This window comes from Onychomys torridus, chromosome 22 (genome assembly GCF_903995425.1).
Source record: "Onychomys torridus chromosome 22, mOncTor1.1, whole genome shotgun sequence".
In the NCBI taxonomy this organism is placed as follows: Eukaryota; Metazoa; Chordata; class Mammalia; order Rodentia; family Cricetidae; genus Onychomys; species Onychomys torridus.
In genome coordinates, this window is record NC_050464.1 from 42,669,987 (window position 1) to 42,691,292 (window position 21,306).

General features: G+C 42.2%; 2 protein-coding genes across 4 annotated transcripts in view; one reads left to right on the forward strand and one right to left on the reverse strand.

The window, feature by feature from the left end:
• Positions 1–6,257: 6,257 nt before the first annotated feature.
• The window catches only part of Golga3 (golgin A3), a 47,339-nt gene continuing 32,290 nt past the window's right edge, over positions 6,258–21,306 (reverse strand). For all 3 annotated transcript variants that reach the window (XM_036171771.1, XM_036171769.1, XM_036171770.1), the window contains exons 15-24: positions 19,768–19,984; positions 16,243–16,386; positions 15,180–15,377; positions 13,830–13,946; positions 11,040–11,179; positions 10,252–10,384; positions 9,975–10,097; positions 8,474–8,635; positions 7,650–7,813; positions 6,258–7,000 (exon numbers count right to left, since the gene is read on the reverse strand). In XM_036171771.1, the coding sequence (XP_036027664.1) occupies positions 6,829–7,000; positions 7,650–7,813; positions 8,474–8,635; positions 9,975–10,097; positions 10,252–10,384; positions 11,040–11,179; positions 13,830–13,946; positions 15,180–15,377; positions 16,243–16,386; positions 19,768–19,984 (1,570 nt within the window). In that variant the 3' untranslated portion in view covers positions 6,258–6,828. The remainder of the gene's footprint in view (positions 7,001–7,649; positions 7,814–8,473; positions 8,636–9,974; positions 10,098–10,251; positions 10,385–11,039; positions 11,180–13,829; positions 13,947–15,179; positions 15,378–16,242; positions 16,387–19,767; positions 19,985–21,306) is intronic.
• On the forward strand, positions 18,078–18,616 carry LOC118572277 (40S ribosomal protein S15a-like). The gene has a single exon (XM_036171775.1). It carries the CDS (start codon positions 18,100–18,102, stop codon positions 18,439–18,441), a length of 342 nt encoding a protein of 113 aa, XP_036027668.1. The 5' UTR covers positions 18,078–18,099; the 3' UTR covers positions 18,442–18,616.

Below are 21,306 nucleotides of genomic sequence, written 5' to 3' on the forward strand. Positions count from 1 at the left end.
CTTCAGCAAGAAAGGTGTGGGTTGCTTGTTGGTGGAATTACAAGAAGGCAGAGTGGAAGGTTGAGGCTGGGATGCCTCTTCTGTCCAAATGTGCATCCTGCTTTACTGCCAATGAGAACTTGACGGTATGACCAATTCTCTATCAGAAAATGGTGGCCTGAGGCATGTCCTAGGAAGACCTGAGTGGAGGCTTGCAGGTTATGATGCAGACTCAATTTACAAGCTGGACAAGTGTCGGGTGTACACCATTTAAGTCATGTCCTCAGTTAAAGATGTTATTCCTCAAGACAGATTCAGGGAAGCCTGCTGAACTAGATACAAAACAAATACCCAACCAGGTGACTGAGAAATGCTAAGATGAATTTCCAATGATTAAAAAAAATTTTTTTTTTGTTATGTATAGTGTTCTGCCTGCACATATGCCTGCAGGTCAGAAGAGGGCACCAGATCTCATTACAGATGGCTGTGAGCCACCATATGCGTGCTGGGAATCGAACTCGGGACCTCTGGATGAACAACCAGTGTTCTTAACCGCTGAGCCATCTCTCCAGCCCCTCCAGTGATTTTTTTTTTTTTTTAACAGCCCCAAGATATATAAGGCAAATTTAGATATATTTGTTTAGCCGGGCATGGTGGTGCACATTCCAGCACTTGAGAAGCAGAAGCAAACAGATCTCTGAGTTCGAGGCCACTCTAGTCTACAGAGTGAGTTCAAAGACAGTCAGGACTACACAGAGAACCCTTGTCTTAAAAACCAAAATAAACAAAAAATTCAGTTTAATTGTAGACTGAGGCAGATGGGTAAAGTAGTATTAATTCCTTCAAGAAACAAGCCCAGCAATATGTCCTAGAGCATCGGAGAGCAACTTTTGATGTTTTGTCTTTTGCTTCATTATTGTGTTTATTTAAAAAGACCATTGTTCATTACGACTGTTAGAAGCTGGGCGTAGTGGCTAACTCATTTACTTGAAACCCAGGCAGCTGAGGATGGTCTTGAGTTCAAGGTCAGCCTTTCTCAAAGACTTACCAGAAGTGTACTGTACTTGTAGAGATCCAGCCATATCTATACATAGAGAAGAGCCCATGGCAGAGAATTCAGTAGAAAAAAATGGGAACAGCAACAGTGGGGAGCCTGAGATTCTCAGGTGGAGACATGCTAGTTCCATAAAACTGAACTGGGAAAAGCAGCAGGCCAGGAATCCTGGGTCAATGCTCATAGCTAGGCCAACAACAGGCTGGCCTAGCAGGTGAAGGAAGGTTTGGACTTATTTTCAGAATGATGAGGCATTAAGTGTTGAGAAAGTACACTTTGATCAGCCTGATGGAGATAGTACAGTTACGAGAAGGTTAAAGGGTAGTAGAGTACATATGGAAATGCATATTTAATGCTCAGAGAACTTCATGTGAGGGGTGTAAGTCAAGGCTGCCCCTCCATAGAGTTATACTACTGTAGGATATTCATATAGAAGACATAAGACTATTTTACTATGAAAGTAATTCTTGACCCAGATACGTGTAAGAAAAGTCTACAAATCATCTCCTGCAGGCACCTATCTTAAAGGAGGATAAAAGTTGTTTCTCCATGGTTCTACTCAGCTGTCCCCATCCTAGGAGTGCTGGAGCTCCGACTCTAGGGAAGAAGCAGCACTTCCTTAATCTGGGCTGTTGAAACTGCAGCCTAGTAGGTGCCATTTTCAACTCTAACTCTCGTTCAACTATGGAAGAACACAAAAGCCTTGTAAAGGTGGTATAAGTGTCCTCATAGCACATTAGGGAGTCCAGCTGTGCCCCTTGTAAAAGGGTTATCCCAGCTGTGTTTCCTGCCCATTTATATCCCCTCATGAAACCCTCACCTGAATATCTAGCTGCTCCCTACCATCTGTTGTATTTGGAGAGGCTAGAGTATGTAGGCTGGGGAAGACTACTAGGGGTGCTCTATCTATGCTGCTACAGAGAAGCCCTCATCTTTGCAGGGTAAAGGCTTTCTAGGTGTACCCACATTCCTGTAAGTACCCCCTCACCTGTGCTCTGTAAAGAACCCCAATAAACTCATTAATTCCCCAGAATGAACTTCCGTTGTTGTTTACATCTTCCCAGGAAGAAACTTTAGCAATAGGTCACCATTCAGTGTGTTTTGGGAGCCAGGTTCATGCCATTGTAAGGGCCATGGGGATGGAGATAGTGCAAATATACAGAGGAAGACAAAGGGTAGTGAATGGCATAGATTCTAAGAATTCTTCCATATTTAGACCTGGGGACTCTGTAAGACTATCATGGTTACCCATTGTGGTGATCTGAATGAAAATGGCCCCCACAGACTCAGGGAGTGGCATTATTGGAGATGTGGCCTTGTTTGAGGAAGTATGTTACATGGCTTTGAGGTTTCAGATGCTCAAGCAAGGCCCAGTGTCACTCTGCTGTCTGCTGATCCAGATGTAGAACTCTCAGCTACCTCTCCAGCACCATGTCTGCCTATGTGCTGCTATGCTTCTCACCATGACAATAATGGACTAAACCTCTGAACTGTAATTAAGCCACCCCAATTAAATATTTTCCTTTACAAGAGTTGCCACAGTCATGGTGTCTCTTCACAGCAATAGAAACCCAAACTAAGACATCTATCATGGATGGCAGGGGTGTTATATAGCCCATTTTATAGTTCCCTCATAACTTACTTCCTAACACTGCATGAACTATCAGGTTTCAGAGTACCTTAGTGACTTAAATATTGAGCTTTCCAAGTCCTTCTTTTCCATCTTAATTTTAACTATGTGGCTTATTAGTAACATTTAGCTGAAATAGACTTGGGTGATTCGTTGATCAAAAATAAAGGGTGAATAAAAACGACAAGAAATTGCTTGGGATACAAAAATTAACCCAGCAGAGACTAGTCAACTCAAGAGCATTGAGTAGACAGGCCCCCAACATCTCTGATCCCTGCACATGCTTTTGCATGTGTGCTGCTTCCTTATGGTGATGGTAGATGAAGGTCAACATGCTACTTCTGTTGGTCTAACACAACAAGGAGTGAATCTTCCTTTCCTATCTCAAGCTCTGGTAGGACACAATTACATTTTAAAATGGTGTGAGGGCTGGAGAGATGGCTCAGAGGTTAAGAGCACTGACTGCTCTTCCAAAGGTCCTGAGTTCAATTCCCAGCAACCACATGGTGGCTCACAACCATCTGTAATGAGATCTGGTGCCCTCTACTGGCCTGCAGTCATACATACTGTATACATAATAATAATAAATAAATAAATCTTAAAATGGTGTGAAACATGAGATTAAAAAAAGCTACTCCCAAATATGACAAAATGCTTTTACTAAAATAAGCCCTCCCCAATGAAATACGAAAACCTTTACCAAAAATAGTTTATTGCATAAAATGTAAGGAATTCCCAAGCACTCTTATATTTAAAAAAAGCAAAACAAATCAACATGCCTTTTAAAGTTACAGTCTGTTAACTGTGATAACAGTTTTCCTTGGAAAAGAGCCAACATGAAGATTGACTCTTGTGAATAAATTTTTTTATAGAAATGAGAAACTCAAAAACTGAAATTTTGGACCCTCTAAATTAGACATCAACCCAAGGTTCCTGTCAGAACCTAAGACTACTATAGAGTAGATTTGGCTAGAATTCCAAACCACTGAGCATGTTAGGGTAAGACTCAGGATATCTCATACCATAGCATTATTCTTAACATTGAGGTCCTTGGAAGGCTCCACAACTTTTTCTTTTCAAATATGACAGTCCCTTTCACTCCCATAATCTTCACCTGTTAATTTTTGTTTCAAGATACATGAAAATGTTATGGTGAGCCTATAGGCCTATGGCTTTTACAGTATCCAAACACTGGGACAAATTACAGTTTGAAATGGAGAAAGAATTTAACATAAGCTTTCTGATATATAACACTAAGACTACTTTCTGAGAGGGCCAGTCCTGTTCCCTGTACTCCAAACCCAAGTAAACTCAAGTCTCACATCTCAAAATTACTGCCTGCTACAACAGTATAAAAACCTAAGATCATGGAATCAATCTGACATGTACAATAAAAAAAAAAAAAGGAAATCTCATGTTTTTTTGGACATAAGAGAAATAAGTAATATTATAAATATGCAAGCCAAGGTGTCAGCTATAGGACATGATATAGCATATGTGATATATGCACAAATGTTATGCAATGGTAAGCCTCCCTTAGAAAACAATCCTCCAGTTGCCTACAGCTTTTCATGAGTAAACCTAAAATTCGTAGTTTTCCCTACACAAGCAACAGTCATTCAAGCTGTATTTACCCAAGAATAAGCTCTGGAAGGTAAAGTACAATGGAATCCCTTGGAAATAGGAGGAAAAAAAGCAAAAACAACCAACTAAACAAACAAACAAAACAATACCTTAATTGACAGCAAATTTGAAAATTCAACTTCAAGGTGACTTAAGGGACCCTAAGAGGATGCCATCTCCAGTCTAAGAGTCCTCTGAACCACAAATGTGAGAAAAATTACATTGGTGCACAAAGATGGACAGTGAATGGAGCCAAGACATGCCAGACCCAAGGACCTGCAAGGTAGATAACAAAGCCTAGAGGAAGTGCCATTTCTGAGGGTGTACATGCACATGGGACAGCGAAACAATGGAAGAAATATGTTAAGACATGAAAGCAACTTTCACTTGAGTTCAGAATTAGCTTATCCTTTCCTAAGTCAACACAACACAACCCATTTAAAGACCTCTCCACACAGGAGAAAGCAGCTTTGCTGCAGAATAAGCCCAATCCAAGTATTATTTCTTGGTTTTGAAATTTAAAATACAAAATAAATAATGTAAATTACCATCCTTTTCCTAATTTCTAACTTAGAGATAAAGAGGGAACCGGGCGGTGGTGGCACACGCCTGTAATCCCAGCACTCGGGAGGCAGAGGCAGGTGGATCTCTGTGAGTTCAAGGCCAGCCTGGACTACAGAGTGAGATCCAGGACAAGCACCAAAGCTAAAGAGAAACCCTGTCTCAAAAAAACAAAACAAAACAAACAAAAAAGATGACAGTATATTAATATATAATGAAGTTTTCAAGTTGTTACTTTTTTAAAGATTAACCCTGTACAAATGCTATATACATTGTAAAAGTTCCAATAGTTACTAGGGAATATTTTTCAAACACCAGACATCGTTGTGATTACTGTATCTACTTTAACCATATCAGTCAGTCTCCTAATAGGATATTAGAAGAGAACAACGGATTCTCCACAAAATAGACAAATCCACTCAAAGACACCTACCTGGGCTGAGCACTAATATTCAGAACTTACTTTTTCAGGCCTTTCTCTCCCTTCTAACTTAATATTTCAGATCTTTTTTTTGTTTCACCTTTGTCTTTTTAAATCATGGTTTCATGTAACCAAGCCTCAAACTTGCCATGTAGCTGAAAACTGGTTTTGAACTGATCCTCCTCCTGATTCTACCTCCCAAGTGCTGGGATTACAGTCATGAATTACAAAACCCACCTCATTTTAAATTTTCTTCACAGTCTTTCACAAAGGTTAAAGACCTTAACTCCTTTAGTCAGTATATGAAGTATTAGTATATGATTTGGGAAGCAGATTGCAATAAATCCCATATTTAGCGCCAACTTTAAACAAGGTTTCTGCCTCTGGACCTCCTGTCTTTCAAACCACCTTCTCCTAGGTATTCTGGCTCCTAGTAATACCAGCGTTTAATAGAGGTCCAGGGTAGTTCCAGATGGCCACACAGACATTCACAGTGCCCCATTAATACCATCTTTGGGACACAAAGGATACAGCCTATACCTCACACACAGACTAAGGCTGCCTCCTCTCCTGCTCCTTTCTTCTTCCTCTGCTCTCCAAATGTCAGGTCAGCATTAGGAGACCTTGGAGATCTTCCATCCCCTGCTAGATGCCTGACTGGCCCTGCCTGTTGGTAATCCAAAGTGAGTAGAACCACATAAGGCCACAGACCTGAGAAGTCAATGTTAAGAATTCATGAGATGCTGGCAGAAAAGACCCTCAGAAATAAAATGACTAAAACAACTCTTTCTGTGCAAGACTATTTGGTTTTAGGATGCATAGAAAATAAATTATATTTCTTAAAATACATTTTTTTACTGACATCCCTAAAGCTACATGTACACTTTTTCAATATTCAAAAGGCAATCAGTAAGACAATTAGGTCTTTAAATAATATAGGTATATAGTTTTTTTAAAGACTTTCAATATTTATATATACATTCTATATAGGTAGAATAGTTTGAAAAACAAATGAAATAAAAACAAAAGGTGCAAATAAAAGTTCATTTTTGTAGAAAAGTAAAGGTCTTAATGAGTAAAACAGTAAAGACTTCTAGGTGCTGATGCCTACTGCGCCTACTCTGTAGTGCCTGATAGGAACAGGTTCCTGGCAACACCCTTAAATCTGTTTATAGCCACACATAAGATCCTTCCTTCTGCAGGAAACTGTTCAGACAACTTTGAGATTACACTAGTGATCCAAACTCTGATATTTATTTATTTATTTTATTCGATTATTTATTTATTTATTTATTTTTTCCCCCCGCGCCGGTCTCCCCCAAACTCTGATATTTTTAAGATTTGGTTATTTCATGGGAAAAACTAGTTGTTTAAAATGACTTATTTCTTTAATCCTTGCCTCATTCAGTTATTTTAATCCTCAATAAAAGGTAGAGGGAAATTTAAATCTCACCTCTCCAAAACCAAAAAACAACCAGAAGCACACAATCAAATAAATAATATTAACAAAAGAATATTCCTTCAGCAGTCACAAATACTTGGTGATGAGGACAACAGTAGTCATTGGCCCAGCTCTTCTCTGGAAACATTATTTTGACTATGTGGTTTTGTGTCTCCCCTGGGGTGGGCATGCTCTGCAGAGGCAGCTTCCACCTGAGCCCATGAGGACAGGGATTCATGCACAGTGATGGTATGCTCCTCCATCTGGCGCTGCAGACTGTCCATTTCCTGCCTGGGGAGATGAGTGAAGACAGAAGAAGAAACCCTAAGTCATACAAGGACCAGATAGAACCACTAGCCATACCTCTTTCTAACAAGCCACAGAGGTGGGCTTACCACCATATGTAGTTCCCTCAGAGACCAATAAATGTATTTTGCCCAGCAAAATCAGCTGGAGTCAAAGAAGGCAAAAGCTCCTGGCATCTTTTCCCTACTCTGGGCAGAAGCCAGCAAACAATCTAGCATAGGTTTCTTTTTTCTGAGAAGTGCTTCTATCAGAAACATGAGAAAGATATGAAAGCCTGATGCTAATCAAGTTGCTGTCTGGAAACTAACTGAGGCCACTGCCACATGTGACTTCCCCTCATAAGGTCACCTGACAGTCAGGGTCCTCTGTGCTGGCTAAGTCCTAAAGCTAGAAGGCTCAGCCTATAGGGGACAGGTATAACACCTGACCTTTTAAGGGCCCACCAAGATAGATAGTTTACTTAGCTATTTTCACCTTACAACATGGACCTTAGAAGCTCTGCCAATAAAAAGCCTTTACTTCATAAGAGCTTCAAAGGCATAGGCACCCTACAAACAACAGAAGAGATGCCCCTAGGAAAAACATGTCATGTCTAAAGGCTGAACAAAATGGGGCCATAGAAAACAGATCATACTTGAGCTGCTGCAAACAGCTGTTGAGATTCTTGAGGGGTTCCTTGCTCACAGCAGGTGGAGGCCTCAGCAGCTCCTCTAGCAGTGAGGCTGGGACAGGACAGTCTGGTATCTTGATGGGTGTTGCAGGGCTGGATGAGTTGGACTCACTTTTTGGCTCTTTCTTCTGTTGGTAAAAGCACATCATTAGCCTCTCTCCAGCCCTCCTCACCACCCCCATGTCCTCCTGCTGAAAAGGAGACTGACTGAATTGCCAGGTCTATAAAAGTCTGACAGTAAGTCAGTTAAGAAATACTAGCTGGTCCAGCAATCCTAAGCACAAACCACTTGTGCCCTACCCTCAGGAAAAATAGCTAAACACTGCATTGGAGCTCTCTTGTGGGAGTTTCCTGAGATACAAGCCTTGAGCTTCCCTAAGAGATTAGTCAATATTTACATAGATTGTGCAAATAAATAAATAAATAAATCTGCCAGGTATTTGACCCCTCCAACAGGGTGGTTAATAGCATGAAGTTCCCACCTGAGCCCATCCTGAGCCAGTGTCCCACAATGACAGCACAGCAAGGCTGTGTGCTCATTAATTTAAAATAGTATTAAAACAAGATATGTGTATTCAAGAAGAAAAAAATTTGTTGGAAAAGTTACCAAAATGTTTTGGCCCACTTTCCAAGCATAGTTCTCTATGATCTTTGTGCACAGCAATATTCAATGTTGGTTAAATGTATTAGTTGAGCTGTGAATGACTAGAAAACCTGCCAATCTCCTGCTCCAACAAATCTAAATGAAATAGACAGTTAACCTGTAAGGGATGTAACCTTAATCCTACCTTGGCTGCACCACGGCGGAGATCCAGTTTGAGCTGTTGGTTCTGCTGCAGTAGAGTTTTCATGTTGTTCTTCAGTTCAGACACTTTTGCTTGAAGCATAAACTTATCCTTCTGGGTCTCAGACAGATCTTCCTGTACCATTTCCAACTCAGACTTGATAGTCTAAGGAAAGTGATTAGATTTTTTTTTTTTAAAGCTAAAAGATCCTAAATACCTGGCATAGCAAGTGGCACATGCCAATAACCTCAGCAATGGTGAGGCTCAGGAACTCAGGGCCAGTCTTAGGTACATAGCAAGTTTGACATCAGCATGGGATTCATAAGAGCCTGTCTCAAAAAACAAGCACTGTAGCCTGGTGGTGGTGGTGGTGGCGGCAGTGGCAGGTAGATCTCTGAGTTCAAGGCCAGCCTGGTCTACAGAGTGAGAAGGCTACACAAAGGAACCCCATCTCGAAAAACAAAACAAAACAAAAATCTTAAAACACATGTATGTCAGTTTTGAGGACTTGTTTTTTGTTAGGATGAGGCCAAAAGAGGGTGTTGACTTTCCTAGAGCTGCAATTATAGGAAGTTAAGCTGCTATGTGAGTGCTGGAAAACAAACCTAGGTCCTCTGCAAGAGCAGGTAAGTGCTCTTAATTGTTGAACACCACTGCAGCACCCCTGACACTGAACATAGAGCCTTTTCCAAACAGCAGTATCTTCATAGCCACAGTTAACCCCAAGAATCTTTAAAATCCTACAGTTAGCTATTAGACTAAGTCAAACCATTCCTAAGAAATGGTATAACCCAGTCTAATGCCTTGAGCCTTTTTTTGGGGGGGTGGGGGAAGGGCAGTGTTGAGACAGGGTTCTCTGTAGCCCTGGCTGTCCTGGAACTCACTCTGTGGACCAGACTCAGAGATCCACCTGCTTCTGCCTCCCAAGTGCTGGGATTAAAGGCGTGTGCCATCATACTAGGCCATGCCATTTTCCTTTCCTTTCTTTCTTTCTTCCTCCTTTCCTTTCCTTTCCTTTTTCCCTTTCCCTTTCCTCTTCCCTTTTTCCTTTCCCTTCCCTTCCCTTCTCCCCCTTCCTTCCTTCCTTCCTTCCTTCCTTCCTTTCTTTACAAATAGGGAGTATTAGCAAGTATGTCTCTGGCCCTTTCCCTGAGCAGAAAAGACTATTCATTTGAGCCTTCATGGAGAAGTTAATCATAAACTAAGCACTAGACCTAAAACAGCATGCTCCTGGTATACTTCATACAGCTTAACAGAGGGGTAGTGCTTGAGTTTGTCTCAGTTTCTCTTCCATCTAGCTGTATAACCTGAACCAGATAACCATGCTGAACTTCATTGTAAAATGCAGACAGTGTCTTCAGATCATTGAGGTATGATGTGGGAGCCCAGAGGGTAATCCAATTCAATGAGTACTCTTCTAACCCTCAGCCTGTCAGGTATTCAGTAGCCAGGGACTGCACCCCTTCCATTCAGATCCAGGGCTTGGGATAGAGATACTACCAACCTGCAATGTCTGTTGTGTACTCTCTAGTTCTTTCTTGCCATGTTGCTCTGTCAAGTCAAGCTGCTGCTTCAGGGACTGAATTTCTCGTTCTTTCTGATCCAATTCCCATTTGAGATCTTCCATCTAAAAGAAGAAGACATATGACTAACACAATTTTAAAATGGTACCTTATAGTATAAAACAGTTCTAAGGTATTTTAATTCATATTTTAGTATTACATTTAGAAAAAATATAATTTCTGTTTGAACAGACAGGGCAGCAGGGACCTAGCTATCACCTCTTGGCTCCCTTTGGGCTGCTGGCTCATCTGCTCATCCAGCTGCTTCTGTAGGAGCTGGAGCTGGGTTCTAGCTTCTGCCAGCTCAGTCTGGAATTGTGCTATTTCTTGAGAATGCTTTCTCTCTCGAATCCTGGCATTTAAACAAACAAAAAGGTTAAAAATAAAACGACAAAATTCTCTCAATTTGTCCTCCAAGGCTGTCCACGGTGAAGACCTTTTACCATTGGCTGGAGACAGTATAGAGTACTTCCAATGTTCTACTTCCACTAACGCTGCAAAGACAGCCCTCTGTACTCTGGGAGACACAGTCTATTCACAAAACTCAGATTGGGTGTTGTCAGACACTTCCGTAACACAATAAAAAACCTCTGGGGCTGCAGTAGAGGTATGTGGACATCCCTAGGTTTACCCTACCCCTTTCCACATGTCTGAGTTGATGTTGCATTAGTGTGAAGCTACAATGAATCTCTGAATACTCAGGATATCCCTGGATTGAGTGCTTAAATGGAGGTTCTTCCTATTCCAGGAAGAAGTCAAGGAAGAGCTAGGTTAAGGTTAAGCTCAGGCTTCCTGAAACAGAGTCAGTCAGATGACTCTGTTCTTTTGACTTACCCCTAAAGTACTTGGCACCTTAGGGAAAGACAGATGACTCTTTCTGTGAGATTCAAAATGAATTAAAGATGAAAGAAAATCCCAATAGCGCTGATGTGTTCTATGGAAAATGGACATTAAGGTCACCATGGCCAGCCCTGGGGTGTCCTTGTATGCAAGCATCAGGTACTCACTGAAGCTCATCTGCCTCGGCCTGCAGTGTCTGTACCAGGTGTTCCTTTGCCTGCAGTTCCTTCTTCACCTCACTCAGCTCCAATGTAGCTGCCTTAAAGTGGCGGCGGTTGTGTCCAGCTTCTACCCTGACGGCAGCCATCTAGAAGAACGTTGAGTAAATTGACATTACTCACACACAAGTTGTGCCGTGATGAATACTACGAGTCTAATGGAATACCAAGTACCAACACTGAAGCCCCCCAAACCCCCACAGAGCTGGTCTCTCATGTATTTCCTTTCAAGACCAACTTAAAGATGAAGACACTTGGCTCTATGCTCAGCACACAGTGACTAGTGACATACAGGTGACAGACTCTGCTGAATGACAAACTTTACTCACAGTTTTCTTAGGTTTTTGTTTGTTTGTTTGTTTGTGTTTGGTTTTTCCAGACAAGGTTTCTCTGTGTAGCTTTGCACCTTTCCTGGATCTCGCTCTGTAGACCAGGCTGGCCTCGAACTCACAGAGATCCACCTGGCTCTGCCTCCCCAGTGCTGGGATTAAAGGTGTGCGCCGCCACCACCTGTCAGTTTTCTTAGTTTTAAGAGGTTGTTTACTCCTCAACTTTATTTATTATTAGTTAAGTTTATTCCTAATTCTTATATTTCCACCTAATTGTAATAAGATTTAATTCTATGTAATTGGCCTCCTCTGAACATTTGTTGATTTTCAGAGTCAATAATAGATTCTCTCAAGATTTCCAAGCAAACTCCTGAATGCATAAGAAAAAGAATTCCATTTTCTTTTCTAATAATTTAGCAATATCAGTTAGAGAAATAACTACAGCTGGTATCTGGCTGAGTGGTAGAGTTATTGCCTAGCACTTTAGAGGCCTAGGGTTCACTACAAAAGAGAAAAAAAAAAAGAAGGTATCAACAGTATCATCATTAGTTATTCAATTTACTCTATACTTGTATTTTAATGGGCCTTAAAATTGTGTCACAGATTTTTTTTGTTCAAATTGTTTCCATTTGAAAATAACTGCTTTTAAGATGAGAACTAGCTGGGTGGTGGTATCTCATGCCTTTAATCCCAGCACTTAGGAGGCAGAAACAGATGGATCTCTGTGAGTTTGAGGCCAGCTTTAAAATTATTTTTATTTAAAAAATTTTTATTGGGCCAGTGAGGTGTCTCACTAAGGTGCTTGTCACACAAGCCTGACCATCTGAGTTCAATCCCTGGAACCCAGATAAAGGAGAAAACAGAACTGACACCACATGTGTGCCATGACTCACACACACCATGACTCACACACATCATGTACATATGTACACATAATTAAAAAAAATTTTTAAGTTACAATTATTTTTACTGTCTCAGGTGGGCAGTGAGGCATATACCTGTAATCCTGGTACTGTGGTAGTATTGTGTTCCCCAAGATATTGTGCACCCTAATAAACTTATCTAGGGTCAGAGAACAGAACAGCCACTAGATACAGAGGCTAGAAAATAGTGGCACACACACCTTTAATCCTAGCATTCCAGAGGCAGAAATCTGTCTGGATCTCTGTGAGTTCAAGGCCACATTGGAAACAGCCAGGCATGGTGACACACGACTTTAATCCCAGGAAGTGAGGGCAGAAAGCAGAAAGGTATATAAGGCGTGAAAACCAGGAACTAGAGCTGGTTAAGCTTTTAGGCTTTGAGCAGCACAATTCAGCTGAGATCCATTTGGATGAGGACTCAGAAGCTTCCAGTCTGAGGAAACAGAATCAGCTGAGGAACTGGCGAGGTGAGGTGGCTGTGGCTTGTTCTGCTTCTCTGATATTCCAGCATTCACCCCAATAACTGGCCTCAGGTTTAATTTTATTAATAAGCACCTTTAAGATTCATGCTACACAGTACTTTGAAGGTGGGGGAAGATCATGAGTTCACAGTTTCCAGGCATGATGGTACACACCTTTAACCCCAGCATTCAGGAAGCAGAGGCATGTGGATCTCTGAAATAGAGTCCAGCCTGGTCTACACAGCCAGTGTCAGGCCAGCCAGGGCTACATCATGAGACTGTCTCAAAATACAGCAACAAAAAGTAAAAGTTCAAGGTTATCCTCAGCTACACAGCAAGTGCAAGGACATCCTGTGCTACAAGAGACCCTGTCTCAGGGGGAATAAAAAGAAAAAAGAAGTTTGTGTATATAAATTACAGATTGTACACCCACACAACAGTGGCCCCGATTATCTGCTCTGTGCCGGCAGGTGTGTTAGTAGGCAGCTCACATTCTAAAACAGGGGAGTGTATAATAGCCACCATAGGCCTCTGCTGCAGTGATTTACCTGACAGATCAGCAAAACTGGAATATGGAAAGGAGCCAGTCACAAAGACAAGTCTGTATACTTTAAGGCAACATACAGCCATATTTCTTGACTGTTTTTAGACAAGGTCTTGCCATAGAGCTTAGGCTAGCCTCAAATTCACTACATAGAGCTCAAGCTGGCTTTAAAGTCAGGATCCTCTTGCCTCAGTCTTCTAAATGCTGGGATTATAGGAGTGTGCACAAATGGGAAGTGTGTTTATTTAAATCCTACAGTTCTTTTCCTAGCAAAGACTAATGTGCATATATATGGGTGCCTCAGTCTGACCTTCTCAGTCCTTCATTGTTAAAGTCTCTTAATGCCATTTTCTACAAAGAAACAATGTCCTCTGCAGTCTCTGTCATAACAACCCAGTCCTTAGAAACAAACTCAACACGGAAATGGTATCCCCACAGTCTACATCCTGGAAGGCCCTATGAATTTGAAGCTGACTACATACCTGTTCCTTCATGCTGTTTACTTTCATCTTTTCTTTCTCCAATGAGGCTTGTAAGGCTTGGACAAGTTGCTTCATCTGGCGATCCTCCTCCTCTTTGCGCTGTAAAACTGCCTGCACCTATATCACATTATGAAAGGATGAATAAGGAATGATATCAATCCCAAGCATCTATACAACCTGCAGTACAATTTGGGATCTTCTACAGTCAGCCATCATGTGGAGCCCAGTAGGATGGTGTGGTGGTTTGAAAGAAAATGCCCCCCCAAATGGAGTACTATTAGGAGGTGTGGCCTTGATGGAAGAAGTGTGTCACTGTGGGGATGGGCTTTGAGGTCTCTTTTTCTCAAGCTTCCTTCAGTGTGACAGTCAACTTCCTAATGCCTGCAAGATACAGCACTCTCCACTCCAGCACCATGTCTGCCTGCACGCTGCCATGCTCCCCTCTTCATGATCATAATGAACTGAACCTCTGAAACTATATGTGAGCCACCCTCAATTAAATGTTTTCTTTATAAGAGTTGCCATGGTCATAGTGTCTCTTCACAGCAATAAAAACCTAAGACCGATGGTATACATAGTGATGACATCACAGGAAGGGAAACAAGGTATGGGTTAGAAGCCCCTCTCTGGGGCTGGCGATGTAGCTCGGTTGGTAGACTGCTTGCCTAATAGGCACAAAGCCCTGGATTTGATTCCCAGCACTTATGTATAAAACAACAACTGGTATGGCTATAATCCTATGACACAAGGCAGAAGTATTAGAAATTTAAAGTCATCCTTAGCTACCTACTGTGTTTAGGGATAGCCGAGATGTATAATCCCTGCCTCACAAATGAATTAAGTGCTGAAGTCTGATCTCACAAATTGTGTCACATGGCTGTGTTCAAGAACATAGCTAAGAACCAAAAAGAAAGAGACAAATGTATCATACAAGCAAGGCAGCCCAGCAAGAACAGGAGTGGTAGGAACTAGAGCAAAATAATGTAAGTTCAGCTACCTCTAAAGCACTGTAGAACCTAAGGAGCTGAGAACAGAACCTAAAATAAGACACCAAGTTGGGGTTCAAATCCCAGTTCTAAACGATATCAGAACTTATCAAGTGTCTTTTGCACAGGGCTTGGCCTGTCCCACCAAGAGCCTACTATGTAAAAGGGACTCATGTACTTGATACAATGACCACAGGCTCTTATAGCTGAGACATCCATGTTTGTGCCATGGCCAGGCTCCTCTGAGCCTCTGAGCCAGGTGTGGTGGTCCCCTGAAAGTAGCTATGACTCGGTATGGTGAGACACTGACATAAGTATGGTCCACATAACTCTCATGCTGCTCCTGGCAGATAGGTCTCAGCACCTGGAGATTCAGCTGCACCAGGTCAGCTTCCCTCTTGGCTAGTGCGGTCTCTAATATACTGTTGTGCTCCCGCAAAGCTGCATTAGACTGTCCGAGGCCGGTGACCTTCCCTCGCTCATGTTCTAACTCCAGAGCCAGTTTCTTATTTGACTCTTCAAGACGTTTTATCTTCCTTCTGAAGCCTCTGGATTCTTGAAGCTGAAACATATAGGTACATGTAAAAATTTCATGCTCTGGGCAGGTGTAGTGATTCATGCCCATAACCCCAGTACTTGGGAGGCAGAGCCATAAGGATCAGTTCAAGGCCAGCCTGGCTATATCCAAAGCAACACCACCCCCACCCCAGACACACAGATCATATTCTGTTAGATGGAATTATTACACTCAACTAACAGTTGAGCAGTTTTTAACAAGAGCTAACACTAAAGCACAAACTGTCCTTGATTTATCACCTCTGAAGACACTGCTCTTTGGGGTTCACAGATATTGCAAAGGGCCTTGCTAAGCTACTCACTCACAAATGGGCATGGGGCTGGGTTGATCTCAGCATACCCATTTGAGGACAGGATAGAGATGGCTGAATAAAACACCCATCCCTAAAAGTTATGTAATATTCCTGGAGACCCTGCTGTAGCAGCATGGTAGGCAGTGGGGTACGACGGGCTGGTGACAAGGCCCTTAGTGACAGTGATAACACTGCCTGAATATGGCCAATAAACTGCTTCCGAGTCTTCAGTTCTTTGGCAAATTTAATTTGGGTTTGTTATTTACAATCAAAGCATTTTAAATGGGAAAAGAACAGGATTATCTAACCTTTGGACACTGAAATATGATAAATCTGTTAGGACAGATTCATCACTATCCTGGGACTTATGTGGCATACAAGCTATAGGCTAGACATAACCTGCCTTAGAATGTAAGTCTCAGTAGCCATTTTGTAACTGTAAAGTGGTAACTATTGTCATCCTCCCTAGAGTACTGGCAACAATCTGGTCCACCAACAATCACAAGGTGACCAAGTGCCAAGGAGCAAGGCTGAGCATACAGCAGATACAGGTGTTACCTCATCTTCCAGCTCCAGCACCTTCTCCCGGGACTCTTCCAGTTCCTGGCTAGTCATTGTGATCACCTCCTGTAACTCCTTCTCCAACAATATCTTGCTTTGGCCAACATTCTGCAGTTCCACCTCCAGAGCCCGAATCTTCTCCTGAGAGCCAAAATGGGAGTCATGTTTATTCAATGGCCCTTCTCTCCTGCAACTTTCATGGACACATAACTGACTACAGCCTAGATTTTGTAGTCGTTGTTTTAAAATTTTTATTAAATTTTTAATTTATTTTGTGTGTGTACATGTGTGCAAGCACGTGTGTAGGTGCCCTTGTGTGCATGTAGAGCTCAGAGGACAACTTGTGGGAGTCAGGTCTTTCCTTCTACAATATGACCAGGGATCAAACTCAAGTTATTAGGCATGGTGAAAGGGGCCTTTATCCACTGAACCATTTAACCAGCCCGGTTGTTTTGTTTTGTTTTTGAGACAGAACCTCCCTTACTAAAAAGCCCAGACTGGCTTTGAACTAGTGAACCTATTCCCTCAGCCTCACAAGTGTTGGGATTACATCACTAAACCCAACTCGGGAGGCTCTATTCTTTTGTTTATTTGTGATAAGGTCTTGTGTAGCTCATGCTGGCCTAGAACTTGCAACAGCCAAGATTAGCCTTGAAATCCTGATCATCCTGCTTCAGTCCCCTGTATACTGGGATTATAGATTAGAGCCATCATTCCTGGCTGCAGGTTCTATTGTTGACTCTTGTGTATGACTGAGATAAAAGGGTATACAGTAAGTCAAAGTCATTTCCTTACTCCAGCCTACCATAAACAAAACCACAGCTAAAGCTGCTGGGAATATTCTTTTCCTCAGTTGCAGATTCTAAACTCCAGAGCACTCTACTTGCAGGGCAGTGGTGGCACATGCCTTTAATCCTAGTACTCAGGAGGCAGAGCCAGGCGGATCTCTGTGAGTTTGAGGCCAGCCTGGTCTACAGAGTGAGATCCAGGACAGGCACCAAAACTACACAGAGAAACCCTGTCATGAAGAAAACCAAAACAATAAAATAAAATAAAAACACAAAAAACAAACAAACAAACAAACAAAAAAACCCAGAGCACTCCACACCTTGCTGCCTTTACTAGGTGATCCAAAAGATTTAAAATGACAAACAGTGGTCATGGTGACACCACTCAATAGTTTATAAAATAACAGAGTATTTACTTATTCAACTGGATAAGCACATACCCATATAATCTTCTAACTTATAATGATACATCTATAATCTAAGAATTTGGGAGGCTAAGGTTGGAAGATCAAGTCTAAGACCAGCTTAAGATACAAGGAAAGACCTTGTTTCAAAAAGAAAAACACAAGTTTGGCATTGTACTATACATCTGTAATCCAAGTATTTGGGAGGTGGAGGTATGAGGAATAGAAACAAAGTAATCCTTACCTACACAGTGAGTTCAGGGCCAGCCTGGATTACTCTAAAACATCAAGAACAAAAACCATACAAACAGGGAGCTGCAAAGATGGCTCAGTGCTTAAGAGTACTTTTCACTCTTTCAGAAGACCACAGCTTGATTCCTAGCAAGGTGGCACATACCTTTAATTCCAGCACTCGGCAGGCAGGCGGATCTTTTTGAGTTCGAGACCAGCCTGGTCTACCAAGCAAGATCCAGGAAAGGCGCAAAGCTACACAGAGAAACCCTGTCTCAAAAAAACCAAAAAAACAAACAAACAAACAAAAGAAATCCAACACCCTCTCCTGGCCTCCCATGGCATCTGCACACATGTGTACACACACACACACACACACACACACACACACACACACACACACACCTCTTTCCGTGCTGGCACCTGAATCAATGTCCTCGCTGATGCTCTCTAAGAGCATCAACAATGCTGAGAAGAGAGGCAAATGCCAGGTCCTCATCAGGCCCTGCTCCAAAGTCATCGTTAGGTTCCTAACTGTGATGACGAAGCATGGTTACATTGGTGAGTTTGAAATCATTGATGACCACAGAGCTGGGAAAATTGTCATGAACCTCACAGGCAGGTTGAACAAGTGTGGAATGATAAGCCCTAGATTTGATGTGCAACTCAAAGACCTAGAAAAATGGCAGAACAATCGGCTCCCATCCTGTCAGTTTGGCTTTATTGTACTGACAACCTCAGCTGGCATCATGGGCCATAAAGAAGAAAGATGAAAACACACAGGAGGAAAAATCCTGGAATTCTTTTTCTAGAGATGTAAAACATACTAATAAAAAGCCTCCATGGACTGTGAAAAACAAACAAACAAACAAAAACACCCTAGAGAACAGAACTTTCCTAATGAAGTGACATTTGGATGACCTGGATACACATACTCTGTTGCCCCCATCAGAGCTGTGTGGTTTACTGATCTGTTGCCCTCATTCTGTCACCTCTCAGCCACTGCAGCAAATACAACCTGTCTACCTGTCAGAGCTCCCAACTTCACGGTCCTAACGTACAACTATCTACATGAAAGGCAGGAAAGTGACAAGGCTCACTTTCCACATTTACTGTGAGCAAGGCCAAACAGACCCTCTTCCCACTCAACTCCCAGCCTCATGCTTGTCCCCCTAGTACCTCCTGCAATTCTATTTTATTTTTTTCTACTTTATCAGATATTACCTCCTGTACCTTCCTCTCTCACTGCATATCACACCATACTGTCTGTCTGTACCTCTTCCCATGAGTCCTAGGGTTATACAGAGAAGATTATAGGACAGAAATAAGTTATGCCTCTGCTCCTCAGCCAAGAGCCCAATTTCTACAGGTCAGGGAAGCTTTCCAAAGGCACATGAGATAGTACATATATATAAGTCACTAAAAGTTCAATGGCAGACCAAGTCACCAGTTAAAGAAATGTTGTCTATGCCAGATGTAGTGCTGCCTACTTATGCTCCCAGTTACTTAGTAAGCTGCAGAAGAAGAACTACAAATTTTAAGGCCAGCCTGAAGATAACTTAGATTGTCTCCAAATGAAAATTAAAAATTAAAAAGTAGAGGAGGGCTGGCAGTGTTCTCAGTGACATAAGAATTTTAGAGCAAGAAAATGTTGACAGACTGCACTTTTCCTATTTTCAAAAGAATCTTAAGGACTCTAGCCAGATATAGTGGCACATGCCTTTAATCTCAGCACTCCAGAGGCAGAAGCAGGTGGATCTCTGTGAGTTCAAGGCCAGCCTAGTCTACAAATCGAGTTCCAGGACAGCCAGGGCTATTACACGGAGAAACCCTGTCTCAAAAAACAAACAAACAGGGGATGGAGAGATGGCTCAGAGGTTAAGAGCACTGGCTGTTCTTCCAGAGGTCAATTCCCAGCAACAACATGGTGGCTCACAACCACCTGTAATGAGAGATGGCCTGCATGGATACACGCAAACAGAACACTGTATATATAATAAATAAAACTTAAAAAAAAAAAAAAAGACCACAAATAAACAAAAACAAACAAAGCCAAAAGAGTCATAAGGACTTTGACAGGGAGAAATGTGTTTACCTACATGTAGAACAGGGTCACTGCTGCCACCAGTGTTCTGAGCTCTGAGCTGGCTAAGCTCTGCATCTGTGGCCTCCTTGGTAGCCAGGGCCTCCTGCAGGCGGCGGCTAAGAATGCTCACGGCATTCTCATAAGCCTTGTGCTTAGTCTTCATCTCCTTCTGGGCACTGGTCAGATCCGAGCCCAGCCGCTTCATCTTCTGCTTCTGTTCTGTGATGGCCCTGAGACATGAGTGAAAAAGCTGAGTTACCCTCCAGTGCAACCAGCCAGCTCCCTGGCCTGAAACATCAAGGGCACACACTGTAGTTCACCCTCCAGGGCTGGATAGTATCTTTTTTGTTGTTGTTATTATTGTTATTGTTTTTGAGACAGGGTTTCTCTGTGTAGCCCTGGCTGTCTTAGAACTTGCTCTATAGACCAGGCTGGCTTTATACTCAAGAGATGTGCCTACCACCACACCTGGCTCAGAGCAATGGACCCTATTCTGTCTTGCCAGAATCTGGCTGACCCTCAGGAGAACTTGGGCAAGTGTGTTCTTGTTCTAGTTTGGTTGCTGAAGGAGACAAGTTATCCATCAGGAGTCCATGCTAGAGAGACAAGAAAAGCATTGTGAATCCACTAAGTCACATCCACCATCTTCAGGACCTGCCCTTAAAAATGATTCTGTGATGGGTATGGTGGTATACACCTGTAATGCCAGCATCTGAGAGGCTGAGGCAGGAAGATAGCTACAAGCAAGAGGCTATGCTGGACATAGGACAGCTAGGGCTACACAGTGAGATCTTTTTTTCAACAAAACACAATGAATAATCTTAGGAGGGCAGGGAAACAGCACACTCCAACCAAAAAATATCCCCAACATTCTTCCTGAAGGTCAAAAGCAAACTCTCATTAGATTTATGAAGATACTACTAGATGATAAAACACAAACAGCATAGAATATACCATGGAGTAATGAGGTCCCAAAAGGCTGTAATCTCAGCATTTAAGAAGGTGAAGCTGGGCCGGGCAGTGGTGGCGCACGCCTTTAATCCCAGCACTCCGGAGGCAGAGACAGGCGGATCTCTGTGAGTTTGAGGCCAGCCTGGGCTACTGGGCTACCAAGTGAATTCCAGGAAAGGCGCAAAGCTACACAGAGAAACCCTCTCTCAAAAAACAAAACAAACAAACAAACAAAAAACAACAAAAACAAAACAAACAAACAAAAAACCCCCAAAAAAGAAGGTGAAGCTGGAATATCAAAAGTTTGAGGTCAATCTAGGTTATAAAGAGAAATATTGGGAGCTGGAGAGATGGCTCAGAGGTTAAGAGCACTGACTATTCTCCCAGAGGTCCTGAGTTCAATTCCCAGCAACCACATAGTGGCTAATAACCATCTGTAGTGAGATGTGGTGCCCTCTTCTGGCCTCCAGGCATACATGCAGACAGAACACTGTGTTCATAATAAATAAATAAATCTTTAAAAAAAAAAATTTGTCTCAAAAAAACAGCTATTTCAGCACTATTTGTAATCACTAGAACCTGGAAACAACCTAGATGCCCG